Source organism: Opisthocomus hoazin, chromosome 3, assembly GCF_030867145.1.
Source record: "Opisthocomus hoazin isolate bOpiHoa1 chromosome 3, bOpiHoa1.hap1, whole genome shotgun sequence".
Lineage (NCBI taxonomy): Eukaryota > Metazoa > Chordata > Aves > Opisthocomiformes > Opisthocomidae > Opisthocomus > Opisthocomus hoazin.
Window position 1 is genome coordinate 87148866 of NC_134416.1, and position 18552 is coordinate 87167417.

At 39.4% G+C, this 18552-nt stretch overlaps 1 protein-coding gene across 1 annotated transcript in view; it reads right to left on the reverse strand.

The window, feature by feature from the left end:
- Positions 1–1095: 1095 nt before the first annotated feature.
- TMEM170B (transmembrane protein 170B) overlaps positions 1096–18552 on the reverse strand; it is a 31681-nt gene continuing 14224 nt past the window's right edge. The window contains exons 2-3 of the mRNA XM_075416943.1: positions 13206–13376; positions 1096–8406 (exon numbers count right to left, since the gene is read on the reverse strand). Coding sequence (XP_075273058.1) covers positions 8276–8406; positions 13206–13376 — 302 coding nt within the window. The 3' untranslated portion in view covers positions 1096–8275. The remainder of the gene's footprint in view (positions 8407–13205; positions 13377–18552) is intronic.

Below are 18552 nucleotides of genomic sequence, written 5' to 3' on the forward strand. Positions count from 1 at the left end.
ATTTTAGAATATATAAAATGCATTAATATGGAGGTTTATTCTGGTAATATCTACCTCACCAGGCCAATTAGTTTTGGTATTGAAAAGACGAAAATATTTCTCTTGTGTGTCATAAAGAGTGAAACCGATTTAAAGACTTTTCTGTGAAGCAATGTAAGATGCAATGGCTTAACACCATTCCCCGAAACTAAGCTTCTCAGAAAGCAAAAAAGTATTTTCCTTCAGGAGAAAACAGGTCTTGAAAATTAATACGTTTCTCAAGAAGGAAAACAAATGCCCGAACTAGTCCCAAGCGAGTCATTTTGGCACACTGGAAGTGGCATTTGGACATCACCCTTCCCAAGAGAGGGCTCCAGCTTGGGAGCAGGGACGGCTTACCTTAGGGCAGCTCTGGGGCTTTCAGCTCCCGCTGTCCCCCTGGTTCCCAACACAGCTCAGTTTTCCGCAGGTGTTCCTGCAGCGGCATGGGGCAGGCAGCCTCGAAGCATGGCAGCGGCGAGGCACCCCTGTTGCGGTCAGAGCCAGACCCCAAACGTACCCAGCTGCTCTGCAGAGGCAGGCAGCTCATGCAGGGAACAGAATTAACGTAGTTCTTTGCTTCTGGCAGTTACTCTGAAAGCTCACACCTCTGCCTAGCGTTGCGCTGGAGGAACCTGTGTAAGGTCCAGTGTTTGTAATCAGAAGATTCTGGTGTTTTGAATCTTTTCCCCCAGAACAATTTCCCTTCTTGTGCCTCCACCACTTGCAATAAAAGCTCATCTTGAAAACAACTTTAACTTACAAATTTTACTTTAACTTACAAAAAACAACCAAAGAAAAAAACCCCAAATGCACCCAACAAAAAGTCCACCACTACTTTGAGATAGAGCAACCTGGTGTTACACTTTCTGAAGCCCCTCCAGCTCATGAGCAATTAGCTATTCTGTTGCCATCTCTAAAAGCAGGACTTTCAGTCTGCATGGAAGAGATACCCATTTACTGATGAACATTCTGAGACTAGTTTAATAAAACATAAAGCACATAAAACTGTATCTTTTATTTAAAATAAGCAATACAAAGCTTACAGTTTACTTTGTCAAAATGGCATCTCCGAGAGGTAACAACCAATACACTCACGGGGCGTTAGACTTCCTGAAAGGCAAAGCACATGTGGCAAAAGCAGGAGTGAATAGCATCTATATATCTCAGCAGGTCAACAACAACAACAAAAAAACCACAGAAAAAACCCCAAAAAACAAACCATCAAACTTAACTAGATAAAAATTTTACTTCATGTTGACTCAGCATATTTTCCCCAAACAGTATTCCATGTGAGCTGGCTTAATCTGATGAACTAAATCAATCTGGTTTTCATTTCTGCAGCCAATTTGTTTCCTAAACTATGCACATCCAGTGGCATAAACAAATCCTTATTATAACCACAAAAGCAGGAGCCTCAGTTTCTGTTGTAACTAGCTATTTACGTATGGTTTTTTTCCCACATGCTAGAATTAACTACCAGAAACAGAGGCCATAGTATTGAAATCATGTGTGAAAAAAAAACAACGGAGAAATGAAAGTCTTGCTGACAACACACTTCAGTCTTGGGTCAACACAGGTCTCACTCAAGGTGCTGTGTTTATTTTCCTATCTATAAAGCAGAAATAAGATGCTTGCAGGAACACACCACTAGTCTAGAATAAAGAGCATCACTTCATTATTAATTTCAGCTTTATTTAATGTGTACATTTGTTCATTTAAATGAGGTTCACAAAATGTAAAAATTTTATTATCAGTGTATTTCATACAGAGGTCAACACATAGCTTTATTTTTTATAAGCACATGCGATAAGCTATGGAAAGTCTGTGAAAACATTTCAACAGAAGCTTTTAATCAAATAAATAAGCATGAGAAATCGTGTTTGACTTATAAATTCTGTATATAACTGACTACAAAACATTTCCTGTCACAAAAAAAGTGAAGAAAACTATTTCAAGGCTCTTGAAATCTTACAATTGGACAAGAGTTCCACTGTGCCTCCATTCGAAAGCATGGAAGTGGAAATTGTGCAGAAAAACATTTTAAATAACTGTCCAACTGTTATTGCTGCTTTTCAAAGAACCTGAAAACATACAACGAAAACTCAGAACTCATCAGCCAAATGGACGTATTCAGATCATTACTGCAATTAAAATGCAAAATTTAATTACAAAAGTTTCTTGAAATGTTGTGGGATTTTTTTTAATATGTACATAGGGAACTGTACACAAACAAGGAAATAAAAGTTGCTTAACAAAAGAAAGATAACAGTATACAGTATTTACAGCTTTAATGTCACCCATTGAAGTCCTATCTTTTTGTTTTTAATTGGAACTAAACTGTTACATGAACATGCAGAACATCCACAACTGAAAGCTGATACTTTTTTTGCAGTGCAGTATAGTCCTGTACAAAGCATAAATCAACTACACGTTAAATCACTCCATCGCTGTTCTTGCTATCTTTGAGCTTCATAACAATGCCTAGGTCACGATCCTTTAGCTTAGGTAACTTCGTCAAGTGAAAATTTGAACATTTATTTCTAACATAAATTTTCAGAAAGTGTTCTAGCCACAAGACACTTTATGGAGAGATACTATGCTGCATTGTGTATGATCTATTGTTTAAGTCATGCTTGATGAAAAACCATGTTGAAGGGCACAATTTTGTCAGTCGACTAACAGATGCTTCTTGACTTTTTCATTTTTAAAGATATTCAGATTCCCTTTTTCCTCTCCTCCTTATTTGTTCAGCCAAATCCAAATGGTTATAACACTGCTTGTATTTGTAAAGCTTATAGTACAGCCGTCGTAGTTATCAATGCAGATGTCAAGTACTGTAGGCTTTTTCTAACTGTAAAATAGGTATCTAGTTGTTTCTGTAAGCATTTCTGAAGAATTATGTGCTACTCTATATATTGCCAAAATCAGGAGTTTAGTTACATAAATACCTGATTATCCTCTAAAATCCCAAAATATTAAGGACATTCGAAACTTCGTTATCTGTATAAAAGTTAAGCACATTTCAAACAAGTAAACTTCCCACCAAGTAATTCTAAAAGATTTTAGATTTTTAGCTCCAGGGGCCTCATCAATATACCTCATATTGATGGGTAAAATCCAGAAACAGATTTTACAATGGCAATATTAAATACCCAAATTAAACGTTAAATGTTAGATCTCAAATCAAAAAGGAATGCCACTGCTGTTAATTATTATTTATTTTATTGAAAATATCTCTTCAGTATTTACTTTGCCTTATAGTTGTCTTTTTTTCAATTTACAAAAGAAGCACAAAAGGACATACTATCCACTCCCTTTAACAACTGACAAATCTTACTAGTATTTGTGCAGTAACTTCTTAAAGCATTCAGTAAGTTCAAGATGAACAATTAGAAGTGGAAAAAAAATGCATTCCTGAAAGAAAGTCCTTCTTTAGATCATTACTTCAGAGTATGATTGTTTTTATAACTGCTGTACTGGGAGAACACTCTAAGCAGTAACATATCTTTGCGGACTTTGAGATATCTTTGTGCTTACATTTAAACTTAATGCACAAACTGATTTCAAGCATAACTCTAGGCACAAGTGTGGGAAACCGCATGCTGTCAGGACAAAATCTTTCTCACTTAGATGGTATCAAATGGTATGCACTCAGGTTAAAGTCTGCCTTCTACGACAACTTCATTTTCATCAAAGGATGTGCAGTCAAGTACACAAGCTAGTGTAGCCCAGCTGACAATTTCATTGCTGTAACAGAGTACAGAGTAACTTTCCCACCAATCTAAAGATTGTGGTGGTATCACCAAGGTGTGACCAAAAAATTTACTTTTAATGCTTTATTGGGTTTTCACCTGTGTCAAATTGACTTATACATAAAGAACGCTTATTGCTTCTGAAGCAACAGCTGAAGATTTAAACAGTCTTTTCACCCTGAGCTGCTCCCTATCTAGAGGTTAAAAAAAAGGAAATAATTCAGAAGGTATTCTGTCAATATGTTGACACAGTTGCATGTTAAATTCTGGTAGCACGCAAATAAAGATATGTTCTAGCACTTATATACATGGAGCCTTCCATTATAATTAACAAAATTCAGAATTTCATTTTATCTTAAACTGCTTGGAACTCAATTTGATTGCAGTTGTGATCCTAACAACCAGTGTCCGCATTTTTTCTTCCTTAACTGAAACCTGCTTTTTCATCATAGGAGTATTTCCAGAAACAGAAGAGTAACTGAAAAAATTCTCATGTTCGCAGTTGCTTTTCTAAGCCTTCTTAGAGTAACTTTTTTTTTTGGTGCTGATTCATCCACACTTTGTCAGCTGCACCTAGGAATATTGCGTCTGAAGAAGAAAATTAATTGCTGATGGGGAATTACACATCTATGATATTGAATGGCTATGTACAAAACCATGCAGCTTAATATGCTTATGATATAATATTCAGATTTAATGTGGGAAAGGCATTATTAGAATATGCTTAGTGCATGAAATACAGAAAATAACAATTAGACCAATTCTTACACTTATTAGATCTTAGACTCCATTACAGCCTCCACTCAAATGACATTATGTCTCCCCACCAACAGAATTCAAATGGAAATTGTAACCAAAATAATTACCAACGTGTAATATGTTGAAGAGGGAATACTATTTCCTTTAGAGCAATAAAAACAGTGTACTTCAAAAACAGAAAGCTACATTACACAAAATCAGGACTATTCTTTGGTCCATGTTGGTTAAATTATTGGCTTCTTTAAAAAACTGACAACAGCAAACTTGAAGTTATATCAATAGTCATGATACACAGATTAGTTTCATAAACTCAGAACTACCCATGAAACGAGAAACAGTAATGATTTGGAAGAATTTTTTCCTGCTGTACAGCTGGGGTTTCTGAGTCAAAATAAAACTTTTTGATCATGATGATCAATTGGAAGTGTGTGGAATGTTTAAATCTTTAACAAAAGCAGCTTCTAACAAAGGAGCAGAAGCTTCTTCGCATTAAATAGTATATTCAGTATTCCCCCCTCCTCCAAAGACTAAATTGTATTGATGTATTTATTATTTGTTCTTCACTAGAAATTAATCATTAACAGTGCACAGCATGTACCTGGCGACACAATACAGAGACAGACAGAGCTATATGAAGATAACACTATAAGATCCTGTGTGGACATCTGCGCAACGCTGTTTTGTCCAAAGTGAACCAGAGTACCACCAGTGCCACTCATACACAAGATATCTTTGTAGCCTAATAGCAAGGGGAGGAGGGGTGGAAAGGGTGATCTGAAGTAATGTTCTTTTTCTTAGACAAGCTATCTAATTTGTTAGTGTGTGTAAGGTATAGAACACACCCAAAAGCATCACTCATACATATGTATACACACACACACTTATATGCATACACTGCACTTTGGCTAGAGCACCTTATGTTTAATAATGCTGTTCCTAAGGTTGTGGAATGAAACTTTGAAGTTTCACAGATGTAAGGTCACTTACTTGCACTTCCTTTCACTGCTGGAGTTATTATGCAGCAAGTTCATGCTATGATCAAAGAATACTTCAAAGACAGACTATTTTTCCTCATATATCCCTCACAAGAAACAGTTCAAAACAATATTCTGTCAAATACATAACTTTGTCTCTGTTAAGGCATTGTGTTATCTGGCTACGCATTGTCGCCAGGCAATAATGCCATATAAAGCAGAGACAACTAAGCACCTAACAATGTTTTAAAAGTGATTACAATGATCTATGCAATAAAAATTATTTGGAGGAAGATAACTGAACATTCGCAAAGATGCCCCCTTGTCAAAGGAGGAAAGCTACAACTGCAACGGTTTCATTGGCACTGCAATTAAAATGCAGAATGAAGTTCATCAATAAAAGTTTTGCACATGCATTTCGTAAGTATAGTAGTAGTCTGTTATAGTTAAACTTAGAGAAAGATAGCAAGACATTGACCAGTGGTAGCATAATAACCTTGTACAATAAATAACAATCAGGATGCTCAAAGAAATTCAGAAAATTGGAAGAAGTTTCAGTGTGAGGTAAAGTCATGAGACAATCTAAATTACTGAATACAGCGATTCATAAAATGATTGGTTTTGATGCCACAAGCATTTCCAGGTTGTCCAACAGAAATATACTAATGTCTGTTGAGTAAGACACTATATCAAATAACCAACTTAATTAGAAATTGCAAAAAAAGAACAAGAATGAAGATATGGTAATTTTTTTTTTCAAATTCTCTCCCCTACAAATACATGTAACAAGGCACGTTAGGAGAAATATCTTCAATTTATTTTTATTATTGTTTGATTTAAATACCTGAAACCAGTTCTCATCATTTAAGACAATGGGGAGAAGTTTAAATTACCTTTTACACATGTAATAATTTCATTATCTACTAAAGTGCAACGATTGTTATGCCAAAAAGAATCTGCAGAAAGTAAAAAAACCCCACAAGCCAAAAAATCCAAACCATGAAAAATAAATATGTTTTTGAAGACATTCAAAATAATGAAAATACATGTATTCAGCCACATTTTAAAGCATTTCAAAGCCAAAATAACACTGAAAAGGTTTAGAAACCTATATTTTACTTTGATCCCTGCAAAGCCCGTAATTTTGTACATTTTTCAAGCCAGACTTAAATACTTTTAAAGAAAAATATTAGCATCCTTAGCACTTCAAAAAAAACCCCAAACAGTTTGTGGAGTAATATAAAGGCAGACAGGTTGATTTATTGTAACATTTTGAAGCTCTAAGCAATACGGCTAGATTGTAAGTTATATTTTAACCATATTCTTTTATCTGTGCAGTAGGTGCCCGTGGTTTCAACAGTCCTGAAAGTGTTTCTGACATCTTAACAGCAAAACGTTTGAGCAATTTCTCTTCGTGTCAGCATTAAAAGTGGACTGCTGAAAAGCATTCAGTTGAGGAAATATAAAAAATTTTCATTATTTCTCACACAGAACTTTGTGCCCTTTAAATTTTGCATTTTGTAAATAATTAGTAATTAGAGTTTAAATTTCTATTCACTCCAAAACATTCACATTTAAGACATTTCACATGCACAACACTACTGTCCCTTTTAAACTAGAAAAGCACAAACTCTACTGAAAGCTAAGTATTTGAAAGTTCCAGGTATCTTAATCTTTCCAAATATACAAAGTGTTCAGGTAGTAAAAACATCAGTGCTGCCCCACTTCCAAACTTTTGGAGGATAGTAGCTATTTCATTAAACTCAACATTTTTGTTAGGTAGAAAATCAGTATATCTCCTTTTTTGTCCCTTTCCCTCATAGGTGTATTCTCTTAAAGTCTGTTAAATTTGTGTGTTCTTTAAAGAATACACGTAGGGTGAAGAGTCCTATCAGTGCTTCAATAAATATAGGGAGCTTATTTGCAAGAAGGAGCCTTTCTGAGGTTTTCGGAAGGGCTGCTAACCATCTGTATGCTTAAGACAAAAAAATTTCAAGGAAAGCATCATTTTCGATTTGTTTGTGCATACACAATAGATTGTACTTAGTACACCTCACACAGTCTCCTTAAACTACTGATTTATGACAAGCTAAAACCAAGAGGAAATGATGTGCTGAGCTTCAGAAAACTGCCATGAGCCATTCTACACACAGTGCTATTGATATCAGGGTTGCTAAAGCTGTTGTTCTTGAACCCCATCAAAATTCATCTACACTTTGAAACTGACCAAACCGTTGTTTGGAATGCTGAATAAGACTATTCAGCATTCAAAGCGATTCTGCTAATAGAAAAGTCAGTTGTCTTGCTATTTTGCCCGAATTTGAGTGTATGTTCATAGCATTTTTCTGTAATTACAGTTTCAAAGCTTACCCAACCAACAGTTAAGAATCCAAGTTTGGCACATACAGCAACATTCAGGAGCACCCCTTAACTTTATTACAACACTGTTAAGAACAATGATCCCATCACCAAGCTTTAACCTGACTGGCAGCTATTCAAGGTGCTTTATGTCATCTTCACACACATGGACTGCACCTTGCCTACGACAGAGGCACATAAGGCGCAGTGCAGAAGTACAACAGTTCTGACACTAGAGGACAGTCTGTTCATTTGACTGAACCTCTAGATTTGTAGTGCAGGTTCCACATAGCTTCCCTTCTCTTGTGCTGGAATTCAAGTTCATAAGCTGAAGAATCTGCTTTCAGGAAGCTTCTCTTCAGATTAAAGATTTCTTAAAACCAGTTGATTTCTTCCCCATTTACATAAGTCTCAAAGTGTTGCAAGAATTCTTGAAAATGAGATAATTAACGTCAGTACTGTCTGTCCAACACCAAAGACAAGAGCTTCTAAGGGAGCCATATTTTTTCCTGCTACTCTGTAAATTCCAGCTACCGCAGCACCTAAGAATCACAAGAAAAACAACGATTAACTCACAGAAATCAAGCCAAGGCTGAAATATACAACAAATTGGTTACTATGTCTATTTATAGATGATTACAAAACACCGTATTACTTCATGGCATTACATAATTACTAGTCTTGCTTGTATTTTTCTAGTTGTCGTGGAAGTCCTTCGGGAATGATTTCCCCAGCTGAACCAGATTAACTTTCCAACATCAGTTTGATATCAGAAAATTGAATTGTGCCATTTCCCTGTAGACATCTTCAAGTCTTTTTTACATTTTTGCCATCTGCTAATTTAAAAAGGTAGCAAAAAAATCCTTTAAAAATTGACCAAGTCCAAAGCATGGTTTAACAGTGCTTGTATCGGCAGGAAGAAGACAACAGCAGTAAAACTGCTAATATCTACAAAATAAGTGTAAACACTTACACATCTATCAGTTCCACTTAATATTTCGGCTGAATAACCTGGTCATCTTGTGTCAGTTTATCTTTGACTTAAACTACCAAATTGTTAACAATTGTTTAGCAAAACATCAAAAAGATCAAAGTATTGCATTATTATCCATGACTGTGCACAAGAGGAACCTTCTAACCAATATGATTAGATTTTGAGCTATAACACATTAAAATTTAAGAGACCTTTTTTCTTGTACAGTTGTGTGCAAATTTCCATTTAAAGTATAACATCAAATGGCCAGGATAAATCAGAAACAAAATACTGTGCTGTAAACAAAGCCAGGTGCTACTGACTCCCTGCTACTGTCTTTCACATGATGAATTAATCAATCACATGCATTTGAAGAACAAAAGTCACAGGGCAAACGGATAGCTGTGATGTCTTGGAGCAAATATCTGAGAAAAAGATCAGTCAAAAAAATAACATGCTAATGATGAATAATATTTTCTGCTCAAACAACTTCTGAGCCTTTTAAGGATACTAAAATATTCTTTTTTGAAAGAAATACAGGCTTGTATACAGCTGTGCCTACAGGTAAAAATGTTATTCAGTCCAACCCTCAAAAGTTCACCTAGAATGAAGCTTTTATTAAATACTTTGTGAACCAGTAATTTCTATGAAGTGCTTACTTTCATGCAATGAAATACTTACAATGAATAAACATTCAGTATATTCTCCTTTGTTTCAGAATGAATTTTTCCTGAAGACCAAAACCCCAAACTTACAGACCTTCAGTATGTATGGTCTCAGATACTATCTAATCATAACTAAATGCTTTCAGTGATCACAGAGGCTTTTCCAAGGCTCAAAGAAAACTGAAAAGCTATCACCATTTTTTTTAAATAATAGGCAAGTGTTAAAAAGATTAGGAATTTTCTTGGTGTTGCAGTTACTAACAGGAATAGTCTGACAAAGCAATCAAAAACCCATTAGTGACACGGAAATACAGTAAGTCCCAACAGATTTTCTGAAAGTACAATCTGTATTTGAATATAATCCAATATCTTAAAAAAGTAACACCTGATTTTCACAAAAATTTTAGGGAGAGTAGTATTCGTTAATAATCGTGGCCATGGTAATGTTTACAATCACTATTAATCAAACTATGTGAATAAGTTTGGGGATTTTTTTGTTAGTATTGTTTTAAAAAAAACCAAACAAACAAACTGTAAAGTGTTGTCAGCAGCATCTCACCAGAAGGCTAGCCTTATGGTATTTCACTCAGTTAGCTCGCATAAGATTTTCCATTTGTTCCTTTGACTATCTGCTATCCAAAGCTGAAAGATGTCCTTTAGACTGAGTCCAGTACTGAAATTAAAATTGTTTCAGTGATTGAACTCTCAAAGTTAATTCAAATCAGCCAAACTGGGATATCAGAACTTGATGCTACTAGTTAATCAATAACAGAAATTTTTCTACTTTTGAGAAAACACTGAGGTATTCTGGAAAATATCAATAATAAAAACATAAAAAATTGGCAGTTTGATAATTATGTATTTATACTTGTCAAATAACTGTGTGCAATACAACTTGAAATGCATAACCCAGCACCGTTGGTATAGAGCCAAAGTATAAGACAATAGGCTGCCAATAAGGGAAATGAGAACATGTCACCAAAAAGGACTGTGCTTGCGGAGAGAAAGAACAGACTCTTCTGGGTGAAAAACATCTAAAAGCCTTGCCTCAAACTGCCTGACATTTATGTGTTCATGGTTGTTGTTTTTTGGGGTTTTTTGTTGGTGGTGATGGTTTGGTGGTTTGGGTTTTTGAGGGGGTTTTTTTTGACAGTATCCACTGCTATTTAGTACATTTTTTTAATAACTTTTTTTTTTTTATAACCATTAAGTTCTGTGGTTTTTCAAAGGCTAGAAACTGAGGGGTTTCCGGCTTTTCTAGATATTTGCTATTTCCATTTCTCATTTTCTAATTTTCAATCAGTTTGCTATTTCAATTTCTTAAGCACTGGACCAGGCATATCCAAACCACTAAACACTTCAACTTGCATTCCAGTTTGCAGCACAATAGCTGTTAAAAATCCTCTCTAATATTTTGACACCTTAATTTGTCTTTAGAAGCTCCCCAAAGAATTTCTTTCAGTATGAAACAATCCAGTGCTGTCCAGAAACAAAAATACCCGAAAGTAAAAGTTATTTGGCTAAGCAAATCGCCATGCTCTGCGCAATACCTTTGGGAACAGCACTACAAGTCTACAGTCTAAGCTTAGAGAAAGTCTCAGGTGAATTTACACATCAGCAGTACTTCTTACTTGTTAAATGTTTTGACCTGCAAGATTGGATGCCAAAGATACAACTGTGTTGCTCCTCTTTTTATGCATAGATAAAAGACACAAAATACTTTGATTTGAGAAACACTGAACCTGAACCTTCCCCACCACAGAATATTGCAAAAGTATCTGCTTGGATATTCCAGCATCACATCTCCTATCTTCTGTTCTTCAGAAATGCTCCTGCACAATTAACCTTGTAACAGGGCCCACTCATTTTCATCATAGGACAAAAATCAGTATAACATGTAACGTAAGGCATTCAGCTGGTTCCGCCCCACCTTAGCAAAAAAAAAAATAAAAATAAAAATAGTCATACTGAACTATACTGTGTTAAATGATGGAAATTCTAGGCTGAGAAATATATAGCAATTAAAACAAACTTTTGAGGAAAGTCTTAACGAATCTTTTCATGAAATTTGCATTTTTATTTAACCTTGAAAACCAACAGGCAAGAAGGACTTTCAGTAGCAATAAGAAATAATCTGTCACAAACCAATGTATTCAAAGATGAAGTGATACCACTATTCTGATAATCTGGGCAGTACACAGATAAATGGGAATGAAAGGCAGAAAGGTTTGTCTACAGTTAAAGACTATATGATGGTCACCAGATTTACAGTTCCTTACTCTCAAGTTAGACCATCTTATCAACAACCCTGAAGGTCTTTGGGCAGAAACTGCTGCTCAGGTTAACATAGGCCCCGTTCAATCCATTGATTTTAATGTTGAGGACTCCTTACTGGCACCATTTTAGACAATGAAGCACAAGCTTCTTTCCTATGAAAATAATATTCACTATCTCTTCCCCACCCTCCCAAACAGAAAACTCACCATGCTCCTATTTGCTTGGGAAAGCTACTGTAGTCTATTTATAAGTATCTGGATATGATAAAGCCAAAGACTGAATAAAGTGTCCTACTGGTCTTGTGGCATACATTTCAGTATTGACACAGACAACGGAATTCTTAGGAAATATGGAAAAACAATATCTGATACCAATAACTCTAGATGAAAACAGCTAACCAGCATTTCCTCAAAATGATCTTGGCAACATCACTTGTGTGACGTATTTGTTCAGGTGTAACACCTCTGCACTTCACTACATGAAGTACTCCTGATTCCTGCAACGTTTTAATGATGAGTATAGGTTTTAACCATAGCTCTGTGAACCTTCCAGCACGCTGCTTTAAACAGAAGAACAGTTAGCACCTTATCTGTGGATACAGTGTCAAGAAATAAAGGACGTCTAAAGCGCATCTTGAGTGGTAGGTATTAGACTAACACCATAAGCAACTCTGTAACAGAAGCCCGCATGAAAGAGCATTTTAACTAGATCAACAGCACGGAATAATTAGGGGGGGGGGAGGGGGCAGTCGAATAGCCTTCCTCCTTCTTTCCTCCCTACCCCTAATAAACTAGAAAGTAACATTATGGCCAAGCCAAGACTGGAAAGTTATTTCAAATCCATGAGCCAAGTGTAAGATCTCCAGACAAACAGATTAATTTTCTTAGCTGTAAATTACTACCTACACCGCACCTTCATTTCTTTCAAAAAAGCAACCTCCTATCCAGGTGCAATTTAAAAGCCTCCAGCAGGCCCAAGGAAACAAGCAGGAAGTCAGCCTTGCAACCGATGGAATCAGGACCTCATCTCCGAAAGAAACTCCTGGCCTTAGGCACACTAAGAGGTGATCTTGTTCAGAAACATTTGACAAAAAAAACCCTGCAACAAGTATTGTAGGACATGACTGCTCTTGATCCCCAAAAAGATATTACCTGCTGAGCATACACTTTTTGGAAAGCTTGGTGTCCAATGTTTCCAGAATGAAAGAGTCGGATGCTTTCTGCACTCCTCTGACAATTTATAGTAGTTTTATCTTTACACAACAGAAGAGCAACTCAGCTGTCATTATCATTAGGATAGCTATATAACTATGGCAAAATCCTTAACAAACAATTAACAAATCGCTAAGACAAAGGGTGGGGTTTTTTTCTTTATAGAAGTTAGATGTAAAATACGAAGAAAAAAACAAAGCAAAAGACAGACTTACTGGTTATCATTGCTCCAGTTATAGAGCCCAGAAATCCAATGCTGACCACAATGACAGAGATCAGCCTCCCCTGCCTATGCCTCTGCAGCATCACAAACATTAACACTCCCACAGCACCATGGACAAAGAGAGAGGAGAAGAGAGCCCAGAGGAAAACCCAGTACCACATCTCTGAAAGAAAGCAGTCAAATAAAGGGTTAATATTTGTGAGACAAGAACTTCATAACTAAGAAACTTTAAAATACTGCATACAATCAACGGTAAGAGAAAAGCAGTACTGATTTCCATCACAATAGGAATCAATGTGAAAAGATCGGCATACGCTCACCACACTTTCCCCCTTTTAGCAGTCTATCATAAAGGAATAACTTCATTGTGATTTTGTGATTAAAAAAATTATAAAAAGGATTCTGGCACAATTTGTAATTCAGATGTACTATTACAAGAAGTCCATCATTCTTCTAATGGTTTCTTTAAGCAACATTTATTATAAATTTCTTACTAGGTATTGTAACTACTTTGCAGAATGAAATAGTCTCTGAAACAAAGACTGAATCAGGAAGAAGTCAAGAACTGTTTTGGGTTTGGTTTGGTGGGGGTTTTTTGGTGTGTTTTTTTTTTCTTTTTCTTTTTTTAAGTAGAGACAACATCAGATAACATCAAACGGGGAAAACTGAGATTATAGACTTCAGTTTATCTACCCAGGAGCTGTAATAGACTGTTCTGTTGAATTAGGTTCAAAGGCACACATAAAACCATTACAAATTCAACAAAAAAAAATTTAACACAGCTAACTCCCTGCTTCTAATTGCACAGAACTTCACAGAGACAGGTAGTCACTATTATCTAAATTACTAAGCAAGGACAAGAGCTCATGAGAATGTGCGGAGTACAAACACCTCTCTGATGAATGGCAGACATGATCATTACCTTCAAAGAAAAGAGCAGCACTTTGAGACTAGACTCAACCCTTCCCCTTTCATACAGGCATAAAAGGCAAAACTATGTTACAGGACTTACAACTCCTCTAAACAACAGTAGCCAAAAGGCTCTCTTAAGAGTGCAGCAAGGAAGGTGGGTGGGAAGTCTACATTCAGTTAATACTTCAGCAGTAGTTCAAGGTGTAACTTTTCTTTCTGACTGCTTGGACACATGCACACATATATCGCGGGTGGCTCCAAGCAGCTGTCCTCAGATCCTCTATCCCATCACCCCTGGCACCAAGTTGGGTCTCAAAAATCTTTGCAAAAGGATAATGTCACAGTACTGGGTCGGAGCAAACTGGAGCACAAGTACAGGCTGGGCAGAGAACGGATTGAAAACAGCCCGGAGGAGAAGGACTTAGAAGTGCTGCTTGACGAGAAGATCAACGTGACCCAGCAATGCGTGCTCACAGCCCAGAAGGCCAACCTTACCCTGGGCTGCATCAAGAGAAGGGTGGCCAGCAGGTTGAGGGAGGGGATTCTGCACCTCTACTCTGTTCTGGTGAGACACCATCTGGAGTCCTGTCTCCAGCTCTGGAGCCCTCAGCACAAGAAGGACATGGACCTGCTGGAGCAGGCCCAGAGGAGGGTCACAAAAACGATCAGAGGGCTGGAGCACCTTCTATGAGGAAAGGCTGAGAGAGTTGGGGCTGTTGAGCCTGGAGAAGAGAAGGTTCTGGGCAGACCTTATAGCAGCACTTCAATACCTGAAGAGACCTACAATAAAGCTGGAGAGGGACTTTTTTACAAGGGCTTGCGGTGATAGGACAAGGGGAAATGGCTTTAAACTGAAAGAGGGCAGAGTTAGATTAGATATAAGGAAGAAAATTTTTACTATGAGGGTGGCGAGGCACTGGGACAGGTTGCCCAGAGAAGCTGTGTGTGCCCCCCTCCTCCCCTCCCCCCCCCCCCCCCCCCCCCGAAGTGTTCAAGGCCAGCTTGGATGGGGCTCTGAGCAACCTGGTCTAGTGGAAGGTGTCCCTGCTCATGGCAGGGGGGTGAAACTAGATGATCCATAGGGTCCTTTCCAACCCAAGCCGTTCTATGACATAATTCTACTGTTCCACTAAATATCTCATCATTCTCAGAAACTACTGCGACAGAACAATGGCAAGAGTGCCAAGCAGTCACTTTACAAATATCTGACAAGCCCCCCACCATTAAGAAAGACAGACTGATTGCAGACCTAACCTGCCCTGGTCATGGACAGTTTGGGAGGAGAACCTCTCCGGCAGCCCTAACTGGCCTTGTCTGTTGCCAGTACAGCTTGGGTGTTCCCACTGTTTTTTTCTACTGGAAGAAAATACGCAAGGAAATTAGCCAAAGGATCTATCGGTATAGAACCTGGCAGCCCTGCAAGACCTACAGTTTGACCATATGTAAATAAGCCTTAGGAGATTGGAAAAAAGTTTACTTTCCTGCAAATATAAATTACATAGAACTTCGGGCAGGAAAGCCCTGTTAGGAAGGAACACTTTCAGCTCTTCTAGCATACATAGAAGAGCTACCACAAAAGACCCTTTCATTGCAAGTTGTCACAAAACTAGGTTCCAAACAGCTCAAAACACTATTCTATTAAAATTACAACTAAGCTCCTGTCCCATGGGGCATCATTTCCTTGAGTATCAGGCAGACTGTTAGCAGATACTTCGTAAGTTTCAGAGGTATAGACTGAGCAGACTACAGTTCAGCAACAGACTGAACAGATCCTCAAATCTAAACTGCATTGGCAACATTGGCAGTGAAAAAACACAACATCTATGTTCCACTTTACCATATGAATAACCACAAAGAACAAAGTTAGAGAAAATAACTAATATGGGAATTAAGGATGTATCTAGCAGGCAAGACCAAGCTTTTCCTTGCTTGCAGATGTTGATCTCTGAAGACCTTCAATCCTAGATGATCACAGAATCACAGAATGTTAGGGGCTGGAAGGGACCTCTGTGGGTCATATAGTCCAACCCCCCGGCCGAAGCAGAGTCACTTAGAGCAGGCTGCACAGGACTGCATCCAGGCAGGTTTTGAACATCTCCAGAGAAGGAGACTCCACAACCTCTCTGGGAAGCCTGTTCCAGTGCTCTGTCACCCTCACAGTAAAGAAGTTCTTCCTCATGTTCAGATGGAACTTCCTATGCTTCAGTTTGTGCCCATTGCCCCTTGTCCTGTCACTGGGCACCACTGAAAAGAGTTTGGCCCCATCCTCCTGACACCCACCCTTCAGATATTTATAAGCATTTATTAGGTCCTCTCGCAGCCTCCTCTTCTTCAGGCTGAACAAGCCCAGCTCCCTCAGCCTTTCTTCATAGGAGAGATGCTCTAGTCCCCTCATCATCCTCGTAGCCCTCCGCTGGACTCTCTCCAGCAGCTCCTCACCTTTCTTGAACTGGGGAGCCCAGAACTGGACAGAGTACTCCAGATGGGGCCTCACTAGGGCAGTGTAGAGGGGAAGGAGAACCTCCCTTGACCTGCTGGCAACATTCCTCCTAATGCATCCCAGGGTCCCATTAGCTTTCTTCGCAGGCAGGGCACACTGCTGGCTCATGGTTAACCTGTCGTCCACTGGGACACCCAGGTCCCTCTCCGCAGAGCTGCTGTGCAGCAGGTGTGCCCCAAGCCTGTACTGGTGCATGGGGTTGTTCCTCCCCAGGTGCAGGACCCTGCACTTGCCCTTGTTGAACCTCATCAGGTTCCTCTCTGCCCAGCTTTCCAGCCTATCCAGGTCACTCTGAATGGCAGCACAGCCTTCTGGTGTATCTACCATTCCTCCCAGTTTGGTGTCATCAGCAAACTTGCTGAGGGTACATTTTAACTCTTCATCCAGGTCATTGATGAAGAAGTGGAACAAGACTGGGCCCAGTACTGACCCCTGGGGGACACCACTAGTTACCGGCCTCCAACTAGACTCAGCGCCGCTGATGACAACCCTCTGAGTTCTGCCATTCAGCCAGTTCTCAATCCACCCCACCGACCACTCATCCAGCCCACACTTCCTGAACTTCCCTAGGAGGATATTATGGGAGACCGTGTCAAAAGCCTTGCTGAAGTCTAGGTAGACAACATCCACAGCTCTCCCCTCATCTACCCAGCCAGTCATGCCATCGTAGAAAACTATCAGATTGGTCAGTCATGATTTCCCCTTGGTGAATCCATGCTGACTACTCCTGATAACCTTCTTTTCTTCCACTTGCTTGATGATGACCTCCAGGATAAGCTGCTCCATCACCTTTCCCGGGATGGAGGTGAGGCTGACCGGCCTGTAGTTCCCTGGGTCCTCCTTCTTGCCCTTTTTGAAGACTGGAGTGACATTGGCCTTCTCCAGTCCTCGGGCACCTCTCCTGTCCTCCAGGACCTCTCAAAGATGATGGAGAGTGGCTCAGCAATGGTATCTGCCAGCTCCCTCAGCACTCATGGGTGCATTCCATCAGGACCCATGGATTTGTGGACTTCCCGATCGCTTAAGCGATCCCTCACGCAGTCCTCCTTGACCAAGGGAAAGTCATCCTCTCTGTGGGATTCTTCTCTTCCCTCTGGGGCCTGGGATTCCTGAGGGCCTGCCTTGGCACTGAAGACTGAAGCAAAGAAGGCATTCAGTAACTCTGCCTTCTCTTCATCCTCTGTCACCAGGACACTCACCTCATTCAGCAGCGGCCCGACATTGTCCCTAGCCTTCCTTTTGCTGCTGATGTAGTTGAAGAAGCACTTGTTGTTTTTGACATCCCTTGCCAGCTTCAGTTCCAGGTGGGCCTTGGCCTTCCTTGTCGCATCCCTGCATGCTCTGACCACATTCCTGTATTCTTCCCAAGTGGCCTGTCCCTCTTTCCACATTTCATGGACCTTTCTCTTCCACCTGAGCTCCGCTAGAAGCTCCTTGTTCAGCCATGCAGGTCTCCTGCCTCCTTTGCCAGATTTCTTTCCCAGGGGGATGCACCACTCCTGAGCGTGGAGGAAGTAACGTTTAAACAGCGACCATCACTCATGGACCCGCCTGCCTTCGAGAGCCCTGGTCCACAGGATTCCTCCCAGTAGCTCCTTGAAGAGGCGAAAGTTAGCCCTCCTGAGGTCCAAGGTTTTGATCGTACTTGTTGCCCTGCTTCCTCCACGCAGGATCCTGAACTCCACCATTTCATGGACACTGCAGCCAAGTCTACCTCCAGCCTTCACATCCTCCACCAGTCCCTCCTTGTTTGTTAACACAAGGTCCAGCAGCGCGCCTTTCCTTGTTGGTTCCTCCGCCACTTGCATCAGAAAGTTGTCATCGATGCTCTGCAGGAACCTCCTGGATTACGAATGCCTAGCTGTATGGTCTTCCCAGCTGATGTCAGGGTGGTTGAAGTCCCCCATGAGAACCAGGGCCTGTGACT